The 22,424-nt window shown below is 39.1% G+C and overlaps 1 protein-coding gene across 7 annotated transcripts in view; it reads right to left on the bottom strand.

The window, feature by feature from the left end:
- The window catches only part of diaph2 (diaphanous-related formin 2), a 354,389-nt gene that overhangs the window by 238,558 nt on the left and 93,407 nt on the right, over positions 1-22,424 (bottom strand). For all 7 annotated transcript variants that reach the window (XM_035669470.1, XM_035669472.1, XM_035669476.1 and 4 more), the window contains 6 exons: positions 10,187-10,261; positions 10,031-10,100; positions 9,172-9,308; positions 5,717-5,825; positions 2,998-3,108; positions 1,550-1,662 (listed from right to left, as the gene is read on the bottom strand). In XM_035669470.1, coding sequence (XP_035525363.1) covers positions 1,550-1,662; positions 2,998-3,108; positions 5,717-5,825; positions 9,172-9,308; positions 10,031-10,100; positions 10,187-10,261 — 615 coding nt within the window. The remainder of the gene's footprint in view (positions 1-1,549; positions 1,663-2,997; positions 3,109-5,716; positions 5,826-9,171; positions 9,309-10,030; positions 10,101-10,186; positions 10,262-22,424) is intronic.

Below are 22,424 nucleotides of genomic sequence, written 5' to 3'. Positions count from 1 at the left end.
TTAGCCGAGTATGAAGCCTGGGAGAATTACCAATCCTGTGAGATTCAATTATAGCCTCACCACAGCAGCATTTGAGAGGACATGAGAAGGAGCTCAGACTGGGAAAGTATCCAACTAGCTTCATCTATCACTAAGCTGCAGACATAAACCTAATGTAGAATGCCAATCCATTCGATGACACCCCCCTCTATGCTCTCTTTTCTCGCTCTCTATCTCTCTCTCTTTACACTCCCTCTCCAAATAATGAATAAACATGAGTGGCAGTCAAGTGTGACGTAGCCCAGTCAGTGGTGGGGTCAATCAATCACCATTTCACAGCTCATTAATATTTATTAGTGGCCTGGAGTCACCTCCTCGGCACCTGGACCTGGGCCGGACACAGAGGAGACAAGCCTCTTCAGGTTAATATTCATGAAACTGCTGGGAGAAACAAGACACATATGCAATGCTCAGGTAGTAGGAGTACTACTTGCGTGATATCACGCATATACACGTGTGTGTGTGTGTGTATGTGCGTGCGTGCGTGCTATGCAGGAAAAGGGACAATGGGTAGCCTACGCATTCGAATCATGCTCAGAGCTCACAGATCAATACCACATTGTCCTTGGAAACAAACATTGGGCCTTCTCATTTGTGAACCTGCTCAAGCACATCATTAATCCAGGTGCACTTTTTTTTCTCTCCATCTTGTTTCCACACACACACACACACACACACACACACACACACACACACCTATATACACACAACCTCCTTCCCTCACCTGCATGTGTCAACAGAAACTGTCACTCACTGCCGCACTAGAAACTGTGGGATTTGGTGGAAGAAAAAGGTTGTGGGAAATGAACATCTGCATAACAATGTCAGCGTCTGGTTCGTCTGCTCACAATGTCAGCCATTCACACATAGCCTGAGAGAAGATTTGTGAATTATTAAAGGGTTCTTCTCTGGGATGCTCGAAGAAGTTTCCAACTCTGGACTAAATTACTGCTAACCTTATCAACTTTCACTCTGCATGTTTGGAGTTAAACGGACATTGCGGTAGAGCAGGCAGGGGTAGACAATTCACATTTCTAAAATGGAACAGAAAGACGAGGAGAACACTTGAAGAAAGGAACCCCTTGACTATATAATATAATACGACTCCATATAAAGATGTTTAATTGTTTACTGTGCATAATAAATGGTAAGAAGAGGAAAGCATATGTCTGTTTGATATCTCCCTCTTTGATCTTAACAACAGTCCTACTTAATCTAGACCTAACAAACAAAAAGCGAAGAGGAAAGGAGAAGAGGAGACGAGTAAATAAAAAGAAGAGTGAAGAGGTGGGAGGTTAAGATGACAGGGTTATTTACCTAGTATACCTGGTCAGAGATACAGCTGGATATTGTGCTCCGGCTCTTCAAATCCTTCTCTAATGAACCAAGCCATGAAGGGCTTTAGCCTGTAAAGCTCTGCCAAACCCACAATATACACTCATTTCTCACTGCTGGCTCTGCAGGCCTATTCATCTGTATATTTACACAGAGGAAGGACAAAAAAGGATATTCCATCTCAGCGCGGATGTCATCCAGGCGATGGGAGAGCTCGATAGAGTCCTCTTCCTTGTTCTCATTGAACACCTTCAGCTGGATGTCTAGCTCCTCTGTCTCTTTTAGCTCCTAAAATGAGTTAGACATACAGTAGAAAGATGAAAATAGGAAGTTATACAAAAGGTCATCTTGCAATGTAGATTATGGTAAACAATTGTAGCACTTGCAAGGAATAATTTAGATATAGCTTTAACAATTTATTATTCTAGTGTTTGCATTGTTGAATCTTGTCACTTTTATATCTAATGTAAAAACTGTAAAAATAGAGTATTAGTTTCCCTGTTCCAGCTGTACAGAGAATTGGGAACTGAGATGCCCTGAACCCTCTCACTAGGTGTTCCAGACAGTACCGATTCCTGCACACCTGTTCCAGCCACGAGGGGCTACGGCAATGCTCTTCACCACTTCTCTATGAATCACCGGCAGTGGAGTTTACGGACGGAGACAGGGCCAAATGTAACCCAATTTCTGCAGGTATCAATCACCCTGCACTGTTTTTTGGGTGCACCATCTGTCTTAAGCAACAGTGGTTCAACAGGGAGGTGCACAATGCCACAAAAAAAGGGAGGTGGGGGGGAGGAGGAGGGAGGCAGGGCCAAATACATGTGTCAAGGACTATAAGAACAAAACAAATTGTGCTTTCTTTTTCAGTAGAGTTCACTTTTTCTTTGCCAACAGCTACGCTGACTCCTGAGCATAACTCATAATTAGATGAAAGAGTGTCAGTTTGAATGTCGTCATTAAAAAGCGGTGAACGTGGCATTCATAAATGACTGTACTCTGAGACTATTTCATATCAGGGGGCAGAATTGAAGATAATTAAAGTAATGACAGTAATAATCAACAGGAGCAGCTGGGATGACTTATTAACAACTGGCTCTGTGACACGTTCACCCCACTCGCTACAAATGAGAGCTTGAGTGATGAGTTCGAGCTCATTTGCCTTCGTCTCATGTGAAGATGTGTAGGCTTGCTGATAATGATGCCAGGACGACCTGCGTGATGAGGCGCTAACACTCTTTCACACTTGACACAAGCTACTACTAGTTACACAACTACTACTAAAGTTAATAAAAATGAAACCTATTATTATTTGTACCATATGACAAGTATAGAATTTGTGATTTTGGATTTTGTGCCACAAAGTAACTAATTCAGTTCTCAAATCTTGTGAATAAGATCTAATTTTACACTATTTGGTTTGAAAATAACAGTTACATTAAAAAAAATTCATATCACATGCATTTTAAAGTTGTCCTGTTTTTGCTATTTTACTAGTATGGCAGTACAAAGTATATATGTGGTACACAAACTGTTTCACAAAGTCAGGAGCAGATCTTGAAGTTCAATGTCCATGCATATGAATAATCTAACTGTGTGCCGCCTGAATGTTTGATAACTCACAGGTAGGATCTTCTTCAGGCCACATCTTAAGAACTCATTGCGTAGATGTATCCGGAAGTCCAGGTCATCAGGGGAGGTGACCAGGGCATTGATCAGCTGCATGCAAGCAACCTGTGGAGTGTACAGACAAAATGACGGATAGAGAGAAAGAGAGAAACACATGAGACACAAAAGAGATATTTCTCACAAAATATATCAATACAAGATGATGTAATTGAACTGTAAATGTTGTGTGTGGTCTGTGTAATATACATATGCGTTTTGGAGTGACCATTTGCTCTCATTTATTCCCTTTCCAAAACCGAAAACTAGAGAAAAATTACTGCAACAATGAGGGTAAAAGGGATAGAGGAAGACCAGAAGAGAGATGGTAGAACTTACACGTCTGGTGTATATATTGACTAGATGTGCATTATTAATGGATTTATTGGTAAAGAAAAAGCCTCGAAGTGTGTGTGACTGTGTGTGTGAGTGTGCGTGTGTGTGCATTTCTGTGTGTGTTGGGTGAAGGAGGGGGTTAAGAGGAAATCGCTGATGAATTATAATGAGCACTAAGGTGTTTCAGGGGAGCAAGCAATGGATGAGACGGTTTTCCTTGGACAGACAATCGATAGCAGGCTGAAGGATTCCCATGGATGATGTGAAACATTGTCTTCTGAAACCTTGACCCTGTACTGTTTGCTTGTATGCGTTATTAATAAGAGCCACAGCGATTCTGATTCTGTGTGGTTTCCTGGGTCAGTTTTATTTTTTTTCTGGGTTCAATTTTTTCATTCTAACACTCATAAGTGCAGATCCTTTCATGTAATGTCATCTGCATGTATGCAAAGGAATTTTTTTCTTTTAACTTGCTTTGCCCACACTTTTTCTCTGTAAATTGAATTTAAAGTGATATTTAATTGGTGCTACAATCAGATATATTCATTGTTTTGAGCTTTCTGATATGAACAGTATTGATTTATTTTTCTGTTACCTTAAAGTTGTAGCAGCAGTACAGGTTATTGGGGGTTGGGGGAGCACGTGATACGGATATCAGATACTGTATATTCCCTTGGGAAAGTACTAGCTTGTTGCAGTAAAGGATGCAGCACACAATTGAGCATGTGGCACCAGAAACATTGCAGACTTTCCCATGTACCAAAAACGGCTTGAGGGCCTCAAAGCAAGATCTGTGCATTGAAACCTGACATTTTACTGTATCCACCAGAGGCCAGATACATAAAAAAAACCTCCACAAAAATCTTCACAGAATTTATGTGAGTGAAGAAAGCCATGGAGCTCATGAAAAATTCTCTCTGTTCTCCTGCATACAGATTGATACTTAAATCAAGCACCTCAAACATGCCTCAGTCATATTTTGTGGAGTGGGGAAGCGGTCGTGTTGGGGACGGGGGGCATTATCTGTGTTGGGTTTAGAGAGCTGCAGTGGTGCCATAGGGTGGTTCCAAACATCATAATTAAAAGTAGCACTGCTGGGACAGTTTTAAAGTTGAAACGCAGAGTTTCTTTCGTGCTCAGAAGACAAGCATAGCCTGAACTACGGCAAAACACATTTTAATCACATTAGCAAAGTCTAGTACAGCCCATCACAGGTTTTGGATAAAAAGTCTATTAATTTCCCTGAACCCCCTGCATCAGCAAAGCATTTTAATTTACTTCACAATTAGCAGAGCTTCATTTCATTAATGGCAAAATTTAAAGGAAAAACAACAGCCTCCTAATAAAAGAATATCTACTTTCACTTCCACCACCCGCCTCATCAGTTTCCTTCATGACTTCACAATTCCTGCAGTTAAAAAGGGTAATTCCTTAACTAATTCCCCTGCTTTTGGTTTCACAAAAAACATGTTTTAAGCACTGTTTTTATGGCTGTTGTATAGTTTTTCCTGCTGCTGAAGAATAGTAGTGAAAATTAAGAGAGGTATGGTGCTTTAGTTGCCCTTTCACGAGTCCTCTGAGACCCAACTTGACAGCAGCATGGAAAAAAGCAAGGGGAAGTATTTGTAAGATGTGAGAAAAATGAGCAAGGTAGTGAGAGGAGGAGAAAATGTGAGAAAGAGAGAAGGAAGACAAAAAGCTTAGAGAGATTCAACATCTCTGCTTCCTTTTTTATTATCATTTTCCTGGTGTTTGCAAAAAGAATGGGGTAGTTCAGTACAGGTGCTCAATGAAGCAGGTGTTTTTGATTAAAGCAGCAGTGATGAAGCTCCGGGTGCATTTTAATAGCTGGGCGATCACATCATGTGCCAGAGGTGCAGTGGGATTGACAAGTGAACCCAAAGACAGGGAGAGAAGCAGCAAAAAAAACACATGTATGGAGACAGCTGAGGCTGGGGTACAATGGGCTGCAGAGTGACATAACTGTCAATTTCAGTCTTGCCTGGCATCAAACATGGTCTTCATGACAAAACAATAAAAGATGCTCTACTATTCAAGGTTTGTGTTCATTATATATGGCAAAACCTTGTTGTTTGAACCTTGTCCTGCCTTTGTTAATAAGTTGCTTTCTTCTTTTTACGTTTGGGTAGTGTGAATCACTGTGTATGACTATTCACAGAACAATGCAGTATTCAGAACGGTGTCGCAGTGTAACAGTGGTTATTGTGTTGGCCATGAACGATAAAGGTCATTTTTTTCTTTCAAAAGAAATAATCTAATAAAAGGGCAGTGATGAATCTTAGAATGTGATGTTAACTGCTTTTGGTGTGCCATTCCTAACCTGGAGTTGCTGGGCTTCGTGGTTCTCCAGTCCTTCTACAATTGGAGCAAATCTCTCTTTATTGTTCCTCTCTGCAGCAATTGTCATGGCAGCTAGAATCTTATCCAGGCTGGAAGAAAACAGACAACAGGGAGCAGGCACAACACAAAAGTCAACAAACACTTTTATCACCTCACTGACAGGACATTTACTCACAATTTTCAGCTCAAACACCATGTATCTTATCTTCCCTTGTGTGTCGGTGTGGACATTTGCTCAGCCAGTCTTTGGTCACCCTGACAAATGCTACTGCTTTTCATCTCTTTGTACGCAATCTGCCCTATTATTGCTGCAGTATCCAATTTTGACTTGATCGTGCTTGTTATTAAGATGATGTTAGACAAAAACAGGGTTTTACTGCAAATGTGTTCAGTTGTCAAAGCAATTGCGGTAGAGTGTATTTGGCCGGGTGAGAAAGAGTGCAAATTATTGCAGGGACTGGCAGACTAATGTGCAAATACACCTATTGAGAAAGTAAGCAAATTAGAGTACTTGTAAGGGCTCAAGGCTGCTCAGCTAAATAGAGCATTGGACAATTTCGGCCTCTAAATTGTGAATGAAAGAGAAATTCTGTGCTGAACGCACAAACACACACGGAAGACTGCAATGAAAGTAAATTGATGTCTTATGAGCACTTACGTAAAATTGTGATTTACAATGTGTAATTGGTAACAGGTGGTCTCTCTGTCACTACAAGGCCACATTTGCTGTTTTTCAATTGAGAAACTGAACAGTTAAACTCCGCTGTCCTCCACCTTCTTACTCCCGTGGGTACAAAAAGAGCTCTTAGCCTGATATGCAAGTTTCACTCGCCGTTTCAATAACTGAGTTAATAAATAAATAAATAAATAAATAGTCACTCTAGGCCACATTTTAAATGTTAGCTCTAGGGATCCACATTTGCACACTACAAGGCACCACCTAAATAAATGGACATTGGAGCACTGCAGTGTGCTAGTTGTTTATTTGTTTATGTCATGATTTGCCCACTTCAGGCTCAGCACCTGCCCCTCTTTTGGTTTAGATGTGCAAATAAGCCAATTTATGCATGTACAAACGTGTACCGAGATATGCTACATAGGCTTGCTGTTGCCATTTTTTATTACCTTATACCAACCCAAATACCTAAACCTAAAAAATAAAATAAAAATACTTGAGATGACAAAACACAAGAACAGTTGCTTTGTGAGTGGGGGAAATCATGTGCCTGACCAATAGGACTGTATGTGTCGAGTAAGCCCGACACAGAGATAAATGGAACGGCCATGGTCTGTGATAGGGGTTACAAAGTCACAGACAAGCATGGGGAGCTGCATACTGAGTAGCTTTAAAGCCAGTTCAGACGATGCTTCAAAACAAGCAGGATAGATCTGCTTAACTTGTCGTGTTTCCTTTTGATGCTGTCAGATGAAGTGGGTGTTGAACATGAGCCAGCGTCACAACATTGGTTGGCAGAGAAGTTTTCTGAGGGAGAAAGTGACGCCTCAGCTCCTTTGGCTGTCATTTCTACAGGATACAAACATTTTAATGCAGGGCTATGATCATGGCAAAGACTTCCATGTTTACTTCAACCTATTCTTGAATACTCTGAGAATGGGGAGTGAGACAGAGGGTGAGAGCGATCTATATTATCTGCGCTGGTTAAATATAGTGTGTGTGTGTTTGTATGCGAGCACCAGAGGTCTGAGAGTCTGAGTAGAGGGTTGGCTGTAATAGATTATATTCATATGGGTTTAATTAGCTAAGCATCGTATTCAAGCTAACTGAGCAATACATTATTTTAAAAACGCTTTGAATCAAACAAATTGTGATTGGTTGTCTGTTTCTTGACATCCTAAGGAAGAATTAACAGCTTGGTAAAACATGTCCACTGTGTAAACTTTGTAAAACAAGAACTCAGTACTTTCAGAACACCATTAAAGCAATTACCTGGTTAAGATAAGACAGCATTTGCATATGTCCTAATTTAATGTGCTGCAGCAGGTTCTACTTCTCATTCCAGTGTTGGTATTGTTAACTTGTTTGACCCAAAATAACAAGGGGATACAATTACACACAAAATCTTAAGATGTATATGTATAGGTTAATGCTCTTAACTAAAATGCTTGACTCACAGATATTAAAAAGGCCCTATAGACTAAGAATTACAAATCATATTGTAATACAAATTATAAAATAATAGATTGTTTTTAATAGAAGAATACTGAATAATTAGTTCCACCGTATACATATGCAGCCGTGACAATTGCTAACTAGTCCATGACAGATCCATGACAGGCCCTTGCTTATCTTTATGGAATGAATGCATATATCTGGCTCGCACTCAGCTGGGGGAGGGGGTTACAGTGGTAGTGTATATGCTGTCTGAGAATAAGGATATTCTCACATTATGTCTGTTTAATGGGCATTCATTTTAATTTTAAGAATATGGCTTTTAAAAATTGAATCCAAGTAAAGCAATAAAAAAAGAATGTTCTCAAAGCAAATCATCTGAAATTGAAAAATTGGAATTACACCCCTTGAAATTCTGTAACTTAAAAATCATTTTAGAAACCATGCAGTCACAGAACTCCAAGAATAAAGGCCTATTTGGATGGTCAGAGATGTGAGACACACTGCTGAACTCAGCTTCTCCAACAGAATTTGTGGGTTTGTTTATTTCCACCACTGCATACAGACTGACTTTGAAGTGCCATTGTTATTCTAGTCTGGCCCTGTGGGAAACAATAAAAAACACTCCCCTAAATCCAATTTATAAGCTGTCAGCTAGGTTGTGTGTCCATGGCAAACTACACTGAGTAGTTCACAACATTAAAGAGACTGAACTGCATCATCTGACCATGAGACCCAAACGATTTCTGTACTGTCTGAGGTCATCTGTAAATGTAATATATGCTCACGGTGGGTAAACATGCATGCATGCATGCATGTAGTCCTATCTCTGCATGCGACCCAGGGGGAGAAGACTGAAGCAATAGTGACTTTCCAGTGTTTTTTCTGCTGTTGCTGAAGCATTACAGAGGATGTAAACAACAATTCATCAACAAATTAAAATGGTGGTTTCCATATCAACTGTGATTAAGTGTTAATGTAACCCTCACTCAACTTAGAATACAGAAACTGAACTTACCACTTTGAAAGGAGGTTAGAGAAAAGTACTTAAAGCGTCAGTTTATCCATATTACATATTTCCCTCTTAACCTACGCTTACCTACATCTAGGTAAGTGTTATAAGAGCCATGCTAATAGTTTTATTTGCAACGTTTTTTTGAGAAATTTGCCACTATGACAAAATCTTTATTTACTTGGACATAACTTATTTGCCTTTAACAGACTGTCCAGAGATGTCTCTTTAATTGTATGCAAGATATGAGAAAGTCTGCAAGTGATGTAAAAGGAATCAGGTGTACACTTACATGTTTTCCTCCCCAATAATACAGAAAGCAGAGAGAATTTTGACAATCTCTGTCATCATGTTGGTCTGTCTGGGGTCAATCGCTCGTGCCAACAGCAGCAGGCTCCGCTCATCTCCCAGGATCCTTTGCAGTCCATACTGTGAGACATGGAAGGGAGGAGGCATCAGATTTTAATAATGAGAGCATTTGCATTCATGGAGAACTTTCACTTCAAGTAAAAAATGAATTATACAAAGAAGCGCTAATGTACGTAAATTATAGTTAGCCTTAATTTTCTTTTAAGGGGGGGACAACGAGGCCATGGGAAAGAAAATGGAGAGGATGATGAATTAATTCAATTCAGGACAGGACTATAGGGACAAATACTTATAGTCTCCAGTACTTTTTAGTCTCCCCACAACTGAAGGAATGGGCAGAGATGACCACGTGTGGGGATTAACTCTAAGGGAAGCAATATCAATAGTTCATCTATCCTTGAAATGTGTGCCACTTTTGAGAAATGAGCCAGAGCTTCCCAAAAAGGATAATTAAAAGATCTGAGACTGTGGGCTTGAAATGGTAAAATTAGCTTCACTTTACTGTCTCATTATCCCAGTCTTGTCAGAGTCCATCTTTGGAATCCATTATTAGAAACGTCTAAGATATTGTACAAAGAGTGTCCTCGTTTGTGCTTTTTAGTTATTGGTACAAAACACCAGACGTTGATTCAAACGTAATTCAAACATCAGGGCAATTTGAATCATCTCAGTTCGCTCAGGATTGTATCCAAACCACATCGTTTCATCATGCAGGTATACTGACTTTATTATCTTGCCGATCAATTGCGTGGATCATCTTTTCTTTCTCGATTCATACAAACCTTATTGTTCATGAAAGCTTTCAAGCATTGGATAAGTTTGTGCTGGTTCCGTTTATCAATACTCTCTTGCCTGAAAGAAAAACATTGAAAAGGACATTGTGATTACACAGGACCTGGTGCTATAAAAATTATAGGATGTCATAGGAGATCACTCACTGTTTCTTGTCCAGCAGCTTCTCCAAAGCATCCAGGAGGAGGCCAAGACCCTCATGACCAAAGTTATTAACCCAACTAGAAAGAAGACAAAGACAAACAAAAAAAAATTCAGTAACCTAATATTCAGTCACAATTGTTATTGCCCTGCTGGTGTTTTGTAAGCTATGTTGATTCACAGAGGGAAGCAAACACAACCAATATTGTATTAACCTCAGAGGAAATCAGTCATTCAGACCAATAAAGGTTTAACACTCACTTGGATAAATTGACTGTTGTAGGTTTTAATTCCTAACAGAGAGCTGCAAATCAAAAACCACCCTGCCTTCCCTGATAGTGAATACAGTCTGAATGAGTTTGAATTTAAACTGTACCCATCTACAAGCAAATGAACACCCATCCGTCTTAACTAGTGTTCCCATCACTAAGCAGTTTGTATCCAGGCCCCCCTGTGAGCTGCTATGTTCCTGTGCCATAAGATTGAGCAATGCAAGAAAGATAGCGCTGTAATCGATAATGGATCTCGAGAGATAATTGGCTATAAACCACAGCGTATCAGGAGACGGCAAATGATCCAGTACAGATGAGCCCGTTTGTCTAAGCTAGGGGAAGAGGGGGGCAGGAGGACGGTGGGAGGGACAGTGTGGTCACAGCCAGATTATGTCATTAGCATTACTTGTTTTCAGGCCCCTAACTGTCAATAACGCAAAATGCATCGAGCAATTTTCTGACATTAACAGGGCATAAGTCAATGATTTATCCCGCCTTTTTGACAATGATTTGAAATAATAATGGTTTGAGTATTAAAGTCATTTGTATTGACTCAGTGAGTCGGAAGAGACCCTCAATTAGGGATGAGATGCATTAGCCTGAGGCAGCAGGCAAAGTTGAGGTGAGGTATTTCTTTGATCTGTGATGATATTAGCACACGCTACAACCCCCCTCCACCTACCATTACTCAAATTTCATTAGCTGACAATCAAAACCAACTTATAAGTTATTGATATTTAGTGTACTGTATAATGATAAACTGTTTTCTTAATAAAAACAAAACATTATAATGTTGTAAATTTATAAATGTCTGTTTACAAATGAGAATTCCAGTTTGAATGTTTCCTTTCAGCATGTGCTTTGCACATATTTCGGGTAATAACAGAATAAAGAACAAACCGGCTCAGTTTACTGCAGAATAACAATGCAGTTATATGTATTTGTGATACAGAGGTGGTCGGAGTAAATGAGAGACTGGGAAAACAAAGAGGGAGAGGAGGCGACACGGCTGAGGAAGCACAGTTCAGTAAATCCACAGTCTTTGTTTATGCTTCTTCGTAATGATGGTAATGTCAGTCTTCAGAGAGCTGGAAATGGAACCAATATTTGTCAAGACAAATTTTGTTTATTACACAGCACCATTGCGATATGAGATTTTGGGAATGCTGTGTGACCTCAACAAGGTGTGTGGTAGAACCATATGGCTACCATAGCAGAGAAGGTGCTCGCTTCTCTCTACCTTTAAAAGAGTGTGTATTTATGATGTATGCCTTAATTAAATTTCTAACCATTGTATTGACTAAAGGGATTGCTTTTATACAAATATCTTTTTTTGTAATCTATAAATAACTTTTATTATGTATTATTGTGATTAAATGGTCACTCTCTTTTTCTCTTTCCTGAGAAGATTCTGTCCCCACTGTGTGCTTTCTAGGAGTGCAACAATACAACACGCTCTCTCTAAAAAAGACATAAAATGCCAATAAAAAAAGTACAACCACCGCAAAATGCAGTTTGATTTATAATATGACGCTCCCATTTCATAGACAATACAGATTACTTATTATTTAAATTCATAACTATTAGTTATTCAACGACTGCTTTTGCTGTTCTTAGTCTTTTTTTTTTCCTTTAGGAGGGGTTGACCAAGTTTATTTCCGTCTCTATTTTCAGTGTATAATGCAAATAACTGACTCTCTTAAATAAATAAGTCATCTTGTTTGACAGGAAGATCCTTGCCTCTATAAAACTTAAACAAGAATAAAGATGAAATGAGAAAAAGATTCTTGATGATTCTCATGATGACTCAAACAGAGCAGAAGGGAGGCTCTGGAGGGAAATAAGAGAAATTGAACATCTGGTATGTTTGGAAATGAGCTTTCAGGTACCAGCAGGCCAGAACGGATATATTTTTACATTCAAGTGTTTTATCAAACATCATAACATGAAGTGAGAGCTAAAAACTCATACATTCTTATAAAAAACAAGTCGTAGGAAAACATCACCAAGTGCCAACTATTCACAAAGCAAGTCAGAAAGCTTTACTAATAAATACCTTCAACAGAGAAGTTGTACTAATTAAAATAGATAGTAAATTGCACATTTTGCAACAGATGTTAGTGGAAAGTGTTGGCTGTCTGCTCCATGTTTACCTTCTCTCTATTGTTGTTGGACTGAAACTGGATAGACAGATTGGGATTGTCTGTGCAGAATATTTTTCATCAAAAATGTATGTCTTGCTGCAGGTTGCAACATAATGCGGTCCTCCTCAAGGTTTTTAAGGCACTAAATTGTTTTGACTCCTCCCTACATCCCAGACTGTCGATCATTTTCTGTCCCCTCACGTATACCCTCAGGTCCTCTGCAGCTCGCCTTCTAAATGTCCCCAAAGTTAGATGGTACTTCTACAGTGCCTGTCTTGAGGCTATGAAATTCCCTCATCTCTGTTCATCAGAGAAACTGTCTCAGTGGACAACATACTATTACAGCTATCAACACAAATAACAATACCTATACTAACTAACACTACTACGACTCCTATTTGTAGTAATAATAAAGTTACAACCCACTGTAACACCAGTATTATCAATAGAGGTTAGTAGCTTATAGTATTACCAGTGGGTAACCTATTCAGATAACCCTTTGTTGCTCAGGAAGTAGCAAAACTTGCGCTATAGAGGTAGCTAAAGTTCAGATATAACATACTTTTTCCTCTGGGTCAATTCAACATTACAGGAACAAGAGATTGAATCCGTTCCTTATCAGTCTTTTCTGCTAATGTGGGCATACATCCAAGATTTCATTAACTTGGAGGAGAACTTGTTCATCTAATATTGATGGCCATAATCCTCTAGTTAAGTGCCACCAAATTGTGTTACTTTCTGCAATCATGTAAATCCTGCAGGCAAAATGAAAAATTCATGGTCGGTCTTAGGGAAGCAATTTCTTATTTTATATTTTGTGTTATTTCTACCGGCTTGACGCAATTATGTTGCAGTTATTCTAACTGCTATAAATTGTATGCATTGAAAATCTCACAGTTTTGCCCCGAAAACAAGTGTTTAGATTTAGCAAGATATATGTTCACTAAAGAACATTTCAGCCTCACTGAATATTCATAATGTTTTGGACTTGCTGTTAACTTAATACAACAAAGTCAAAATGTCTTGTTGTGAGATGCCAATCTTTCTTCCTGTAAGATTTGCTTCCCAAAAGACTTTCTGACATGTGCTGACATAACAAACGCACTTATGCATGAGCAAATATTCATCCATCCATCCATCCAATTTCTATACTGCTTATCCTGTTAATGTCCCGGGGGACTGAAGCCTATCCCATCATGTATTTTGCAAGAGGAAAGGTACCTGGACAGGTCACCAGTCTATCGCAGGGCAAAGACATACATATACATAGTGATAGAAAATCTGGAGGAAACCCCGGAACATGCAAACTCGAGCTGGCCAGCAGTTTCAAACCCAAGGCTGTGAGGTGAGAGTGAAGCATTGACCCACCATGAGCAATGTGTGCATACGCATGTATATTGTATGCATATTGGCATTTGTGCACGATATCTGTTTGTGTTTATATATTTACAGTATTTTCAAGGTTAACAGTAGTCTTCACTGCTGCTTTGGCGTTCAATCAATCAATCTCTCACTCCATCATTCAGACAGTCTTGCCATAGCTCACTTCAAACTGAACAAATTAATTCGCAATAGCACTGCAGCCGCCATATAGTTTATATAGTGTAATTACATGCTCCTTCCTCTGCCACACACATACAGTATGCATACACTTTGCCAGAGTGGACAGAATACTCCTAGTGCCACTCCAGGCTGTGTTCAGTTACACTGTACATATTGCTAAAAGTAAGGGCATACCATCATAGCAAAAAGTGTGGAAAACTATGGAGTGTGTGTCGAGTTTTGAAACTACTTGGCAGGGGAAATGTTAGTCTATGATGAAAAGATTACTGCGCATCACCAGCTCCAGTAAGTGACTCAACAGTGACAGAAACAGTGAGAGGCAGACACTCTCTCACCCTTTCTGTTTGACTGATCGCTGGTCTCGTGTTTAGATGGCTTGTACGCGCATTGATTTCAGTCTATAGAACAGTTTTAATATTCTATCATGGCTAGGTGGGGAGCATTGTTATTGAAAGCTTCTGTGCAAGTGCAATATCTTTCATATTGTATTACAGACAAAGCCATACAACTGTCCCTCTGTGGGACTACTGACCTATTCAGTGCTACAGTATTCCAGTTGAGGCCCATAGCTCCATGCAACAAATAGCTCTGAACATTATAGCTTGAAACCAAGCACCACCAGTGTCTGCTTAGTGATTTACAATGCCAAACATGGAGCTACATTATACTCTGATCAATTTAATAGCCTGCTGAAATAACTATAATGCACAGGGCCTATCAGATGACAGATATTAGATATAAAATATGAACTATACTTTTGTGTTCATCACATCTGAAAAATAATAAGGTGCAACAACCTTTTTTTCCTTTTTCTAATGTGTCCTTTATGGCTTTGATTTAATTGAATACTGTCCACAATTTCAGTATGAAAAGGCTGTAACTTTGCAACTGTTGGTTAACTAGGATAAAAAAAACAGGACTTTACACTTCATACTCTTCATTATCTAGTTTCTAATATTGTTATAGGTTTTTAAAGTACTGTTTTATCTGTTATAAAATGTATGTAAATATATTATATATTAAGTTGATTACCTTGGCAAAAAATAATAAAAGCAAGAGGGTTACTAGGGCTGAATGGTACAAAAATTAGATCATATAACTATTATTCAATATTTAATTCAAAATAACTTCTTACATGTATTTACTGTATGTCAAACATCATGAAAATTGTAGTTGACATAAACAAAAACAAAAAAGACTTTAAGAAGGTTTTAAGCAATGCCAGAGGTCCCATGAGGCCAAAACACTAGAAGAGAAAATGTTTTATGGTCAGGGCTTTACTTACTTTCTGACAATGTGGAAATCTGATGTTTTCATATCACAGATGACGAAGAAAGACATTAAAATGTGATGTAGGCTAAAACACGAGACTCATGTAGCTGTGTTTCCACGGCCAAGAGTTTAGTGTGGCGCTATAGCCAAACTTTATGTAATACTTAGATTCTGTTGTGCATGGAGCATTATGCTATCATTAGTATGCTACACATGCTTCCATCCAGTATGGACTAACATACAACATTAGTAAACGTGAAAAGTGTGGTGGATGAACAGATTATCAGATGAACGATCGAAGGACATTGCTATCCCCAAAGTCAGAGCTCTAAAACTTGCCATTTGAAAATCTAAAGTAGGATTTACCTATATTTGCACAAGCTATCAAGGGGGCTATAATCTAATATCATAGGAAGACTATGAAGCTAAATGAAGCAAATTCAGACTGCAAAAAAAATCACACAAATAGGTTAAAACCAGCAAGTCTCAATTACAAAAACACATTTTTTCTTACAAAATCCTTCATAGAATTCTTAAAATCTACCACACAGCTTCCTCTCTTGCTTTGCTGACCCTTGTTCATAGAAACCTTCAACTAAATATTTAAGAGACTGTCAATGGATATGGCAGAATCAAGGTAAAACAAGGTTGCCAAGAAACTTCCAAAATGCAATGAGTATAACAAACGCCCTGCGCATCCAGCATTTACACATACATAGAGGCAAAATCATTGACCTGTGTCGTCCTTGAAAAAGAACAACTAGCAGCCGATATCCTGCTCATGTAACTCCAGGTAACATGCACTCTCTTCATCCAAGTGACAGGTGCTATGTCACTCCACTTAGCTGTTCTTATAATATCTCAGGTCTCCATCTCCCACTGGCTGGCATATACTCCTTAAATATAATGCATCACAGATAAGATCATGTTATGGCTAGCCAAGGCAAAAACAAAGCAATTTGGGTTTTACTATAAATTATTTGGTTTCTCTCCAACTGATTTATAATTGATGCTAGTACTAAAGCTAGTAACACATTCTGAGGCCAATATTCCTGGTGTAAGCACTCCAAGAATGTAATTGGTGGAATTGCCAAGCCAGTATAGGAATGGCAGCAGTGCAGTACTCAAAAGGAGCACTTTGAAGTTTTAATGATATTTGATTCTCAGCTTGATTCCAAATCATAGCTCTAACAAAGACTGAAGCTCAGGCCTAAGACATAAATGTTACACTATCCTGGTGCAACTGAAGGTGCCCGTGTGTATGTGCAAGGCTGCAAAACAAAACTCAACGAAGGCATGAAAGAAGTGTTAGAGATTGGGGAGTGCAGGTCTCTATCAGAATTGAATCAACTAGTAAGTGCAGACAGCAGACAGCACACCATGCTCCCCAGTCACTTTGAAATGACCCCCTGCAGAGCGCAAAACACTCTTGAAATTTCTAATTATCCCCTGAACACCACCAAGGATTCCTACACAACAATCCTCCGCTAGGTGACTGTAGACAGCAGTACTACTGGCAGGTTGCAGGTTGATTAGACCAATTAATGTAATTGTTCGGTATACTGTAAATCTGTATATGTTGTGGAAAATCAGAGCAAGGATCATCAGGTTTGATGTGATGTATCTGCACATTCCTCAGGCTTCTGTGGAGATGAGTTTCATCTTTCAAGGTGGAGAGGGAAATGCAGTGGCAAGCACTTCTTTGAAAGAACGGATTCTATTTTCAAAGCCATAAAGTTGCCATTTTGTTCAAGCTTTTGTTGCTGCCACCCTATACAGCAGATGTATAAAACCCTTTGCAAAGTGTCAGTGTACACCTCCTAGAATGTGTGTGTATGTTTGTGCTATTATTTGATATCTGCTGGGAAGCACTAAAACATTAGGACAGCTCTGCAGTTCTCTAAATCCTAGAGCAGACAAGATGACTTTCATAGGTTAGGAAAGTTAATAAATGCTTTTATTCCTAAGCTTAAAAGAGGGAACAAATATGGAACCATGGACCAGATTGGACAGATTTCCTGCTCAGATGTTTGTTAAATACGGACTCAGTTCACATGGGAATCTGAGTTATGTCCCACATACTAGAAAGCAGAAAATATTTCTTGAAGATTGCATGTATTTTTGAGGATATTATGATACTGTTTAAATACATGTATGCCCTACATTACATATTCTATTGTGTCTAAAGACATTATATCTTCCAAAATATAAACCATGGCCAAATTTAGAAACAGATATTTCTGAATTATGTACGTCTTTATCACTTTGGGGCTGCAACAGATATGGGTATCTTTGAGGTTAACAGATGGAGTCATAAAATGAAATAGGCATCACTCTTAAAATATACCGAGGCACTGAGGACATTTATGTCTCCAAAATCGTTTTCGCTGCCTCTGAGGAAGAAGGGCGAACGTCAACTCTGAAGTCAGCCACAAGGGTAAAAAGAAGTTAACTTGCTCATTTCTGACTGCTCGTCATGTCTGTTGAACACACTGTCGTAACATTTGTGCCAAATTTACCAGTCAAATAAAACTCTTTGAATGCTATAAAACAAGACTGATTGCACCAGCCTGAAAAATAGAGAAAAATATGTGTGGATTTGCTAATGAGTGAATTACTGTTACTTTTGGGAAAAAACAGGAGACCAGAGAAATGCCTACAGACCTCTGCTAAATGATTCTGTAATTTCCAAATCTTTCCTGTCTTGTTTCTCCTTGACAAGTGACAGAAAACTAGTCTGAGGCCTGGAGGGTGACAGCGTTTTTTTGTAACAGTCGAGAGAGTAGACTCCCACAGTGCAAAGAAAATTACCCCACTGGAAAGCTTCCACCCTGACTTTAGTTCTCTGATGTGGCAACACATTTTATGGCCATGACAGGTTAGGTTTTTGGATATGTTGAGTCTCTCCTCCTTCCTTCCTGGTAGATGTTAAATCTTGATCGTGCTGCTAGGAATAATTTAATTGCTCTTTTCCATTACACTACAAAGTGATGGGAAGAAATGGTGCTTGATCCAGAAATTTCAAAGGCATCAGATTGTCATGTGTCCTGAGGTAGCCTGTCTCTCCCCCCGAACTCCACTAAGGACATCTGAGTTTTTTTTAATGTTATATTTAAAATTTTCAAATTGACATGCAGTCTGATTGAGCTTACAAAAGCACTATCCAGGATAACAAAGTGAATACAGAGGATCAATTATGGATGATTCACTGAGATAGGGAGCTATTTCCACATCAAAAATGACAGAGTTGAAACAGTTATTCATCCGTGTGAAGAATCTATGTCAGACAGAGCCAGCCCATTGATGTCTACTGTACCTAAATCCTCACACCAGTATCATTCATCAGTGCAGTGTTAACTCATTGCAGTTGCATTGAGAGCCACTTCTCACACTTTGTGCCCGTGCCAGACAAGATTTCTGGCCTAAGCTGTCGAGGGGGTATATACAGCCTGTGAGACGTTCAGATGCTCATATTTGTTCAAAACAGTCACAGTAGCACATAGACAGATGGATGTGCTGTTTTGTGCTGGTGTTGATTTGCTGTTGAGCACACAGCAGACAGAAGAGGCCAAGGGGGGTAAGAGTCGGGATACAAGAGAACCAGTTAGTGCTGCTTGTAAAATAAATTTAAAAAATCACATCTGTCAAGAGAGTGGCTTTTTTGACACCTTTTAAATGTCTTGGTCCTAATTGTATGAGTAAGTGCTGTACATATAAAATGTAATATCAAGTACAATAATAAATACTTTTTTTACCCTCCAGTAGGTATTTCACGATTTAAATCAAAAAGTACAATTACACTGTAGTTCGATTGTCTAGAAATAATATTTCTGGCCTTATAAGAGTTTATTTGACTGTTATAGTCCTAAGATTATGAGATGGGGGAATGAGGGGATTAGAGTTCTGAAGGTATTTGCTCAATCATTATATGTGGAGCACCACCACTGTACTTGGGAGAAATGTGTTTCTCAGTATGTTGTTCAATGCTTTATCAAGCTGGGCTTTAAGACAGACAGTTAATAGGACAAGCAGCTTTATTTTAGCAGGCATAGTAACTTCACAGCTCGTAAAAAGCCCATTACTAGCGTTCCATGCAACTCTCGGTGCTCAGTTACAACCATTCAACTGAGAAAAGCTGGTGAGACTGATTCAGACTAAGAGACACCCTGTGTGGCGGAGCAGCAAGATCATCACAACAACCCACACCTTGAGTACCCAGACACAGAGAGAAACTCTGGTGTCAGCAAATGTCTCCCGCCTACACACAAAGACAAGAAAATGCCCCCGAGAAAGTGTCTGACTTGTACCCTGAAGATTTCACATAATGAAAAGTTAGGAGCCCGGTTCAATTTTGCTTAAATATGTCTTAGGGATCTGAGAGCTAGCAGATCTAATATGGAAGTCACTGTCGGGATTTGACAGAGTCATAGTGTAATGCTGAGGGCTAAACATAGGGAACTCAAAAGCCAGGGCCATGGATGTGTGCTCTGCTGCCCAAAACCACTAAAACCCACTCTCCTATTTTTATATTGGAAAGTCTATTGATGGAGTTAGATCAGTGGAAGTGAGCTCAAACCTTACTGCCTCAGAGCTGCTTATGACTAAATTATCAAATAAAGTGTAAGAGTAGAGTATGCCCAATCATGCGAAGACAAAAAATTAAACGTACATTATAATAGAAGGAGTTTTGCTTTAGTGACTGTAAAGAAGACAAAAATATGTTTTACCTATTAAACATCTTGATATATCTTATCATAGTTTTCAGATGCGCAAGACAGAGAGTAAAGAAACCGTGAAATGACTGTCGGACTGAAACACAGCAGGATTTCTCACCATTTAAAAGAAAAAAATAAAAGGGTTGTAATTTTCTGTAAGTTGGCATCTCACTCGCGTCAGTGGATTAAGAAATTAATGAAAAGTGGCTAGTCAATCTGACACTTCTAAATTAAGAAGAGAGTATCCAAATGACAAAATTAAAAAGGGGGAGAATGAAGTAGAGGATAAATAATTGGCTGGGGAAATTCTGACAGAAAGAGAAGTGGAAAACATGGCAGCTGAGGAAAAGAGAGTGGAAACAGAGTAAGCAGTGGATGCTCCAGGCAATGCCATCTGTGGGTGGATCTGCAAAGGCTGCATGCCACACACCTGTGTGGAACTGCCTGGGAGATAAGGCCCTCAGCACAATGGCCCTGTGGCCACCTGTGCTGCCAAACAGGTGCACAGCCTAGCCAATTAAACTATTAGACAAACACAGGCCTCTGGGAGCAAATTAGCAGGCTGCCCAAACATCACAGGAAAAACAAAAAGCAATGGTAAGCACTCACTGTGAAGAACAACAACACTTTGATGGTGAGACTTTCATTGCAGTGTATATTAAGTTTTAAGGTTTTAATGAAACAAAGTACTAGTTTTGATTCAAATCATCACATCATTTTTTAAACACAGACCACAAAATTAGTTATTTGAAATAAGTAGTGTGAATTGATATAAAATTGGCTTACTACGTAAAAAGAATTAGGGCTAAATTTTGCACCAATACATAATACAAACTGATGTTGTACTGCATGCAAGACACTTAGTTATGCATAAATTGTTAGTCCTGTAAGCTATTGAGTACCATTTGTACAATAATCTGACCTGTTTGTGACAAAGCAGTGCTACAACTGGTCATATCAAAATGATCAATCTAATTTAAAACATTGATTGTATAATAAACGTATGACAAAGTAAGTTAATTATGGACATTTTATTTCCCTAGTTGTTCAAGGATAATAGGATATATGCTCTGTCATAACATATGTCTTAATATTTGTAACCTCATCAGCTCACTACAGTACTCAAAGATTGGATTCATATTTTAGGTCAAGGATACTGATTCATTTATATTTTATTGTACTTCGGAGCCAAATGCAGTTTGGGACCAGATATGCATTCCTCTGAAAGCCAACACTGAAATGTTTGATAAATACAGATTCCCAACATTAAAATCCTGCTCTTTATTTCACCAAATCATTTGAACGCAGGCAAGACAATGTTAGACAAAGTCTGTCTGGCCTTTTCCGCTGTGAGAAAACTAGAAAGTAATCAGCTCTGGGCTATACACTGGCATTTCTGCTGGAATGGGAGTTTGTCTTGGTAATGACAAATACTGTTCAAAGCTATACACTACAAGGTACAACTAGGAAAGTGAAATAAATGGAAGCATATTATGCACAAATTACCACCATCTCTCTATACGGTATGTATACAGGCTTATTACTAGCCAGCTTTGACCAAGGATTTCTTCAAGTAAAATCAATAATAAAGTCCAACATATTACAAGCAGGTGAGCTGATCATTATTCTAAGGTGTAAATCAAAACAAGCCTGGATGCACTGCTCTTACCACTACTTCATGGTTATTTTCAGTATATTATAACATACCATACAAAGGTTACATTAACATAGCGCAGTCAGAAGAGCAGCAAACCGAAATGTGGATTTCCTGTGTGTTGTGATCCATGACAATTAAGTGCATTCATATTAATTAGGAGTAACCTTATCCACGCTTCAAAAAAACAATCAGTCCCTTTACCCGGGAGAGAAATAGTGAGAGGCGTAAAAATGAGCAGGGGACGGGTGTTAGTCAACACTCGCTCGGTCCTCTTTAGCACACACACCCAAAAGGTGGCTTTCTCCCTTGATGGCCATCAGTGGGAGATGACTCCTCCATGAAGCACTGGTCCCTTACATGCCGGTCAAAGGTTCAGCCATTTGAAAACACCCACAGGGCAAGCCTGGCCTCACTTACATCCCCTCGGCACCAGCTGGCCTTTCTGAGTGAGTAGACTAACTTGACTCCCCACAGCTTCCTAGAGACTGTGAGACTTCACAGCTCTGCAGTTCTCGAGGGACAATTACTTAGGTAATCAGCTATTCAGTTTCTGCTCAGAAAAATTCTAGCCCTTGGACAAATGTAGTGGAAGACCCTTGCTATATATAATACTTTATATA

This window comes from Morone saxatilis, unplaced genomic scaffold (assembly GCF_004916995.1).
Source record: "Morone saxatilis isolate NCDOM2014 unplaced genomic scaffold, NCSU_SB_2.0 Contig22, whole genome shotgun sequence".
In the NCBI taxonomy this organism is placed as follows: domain Eukaryota; kingdom Metazoa; phylum Chordata; class Actinopteri; family Moronidae; genus Morone; species Morone saxatilis.
The sequence above is the reverse complement of the archived record's forward strand: the minus strand, read 5'-3'. Positions and strand labels throughout refer to the sequence as shown.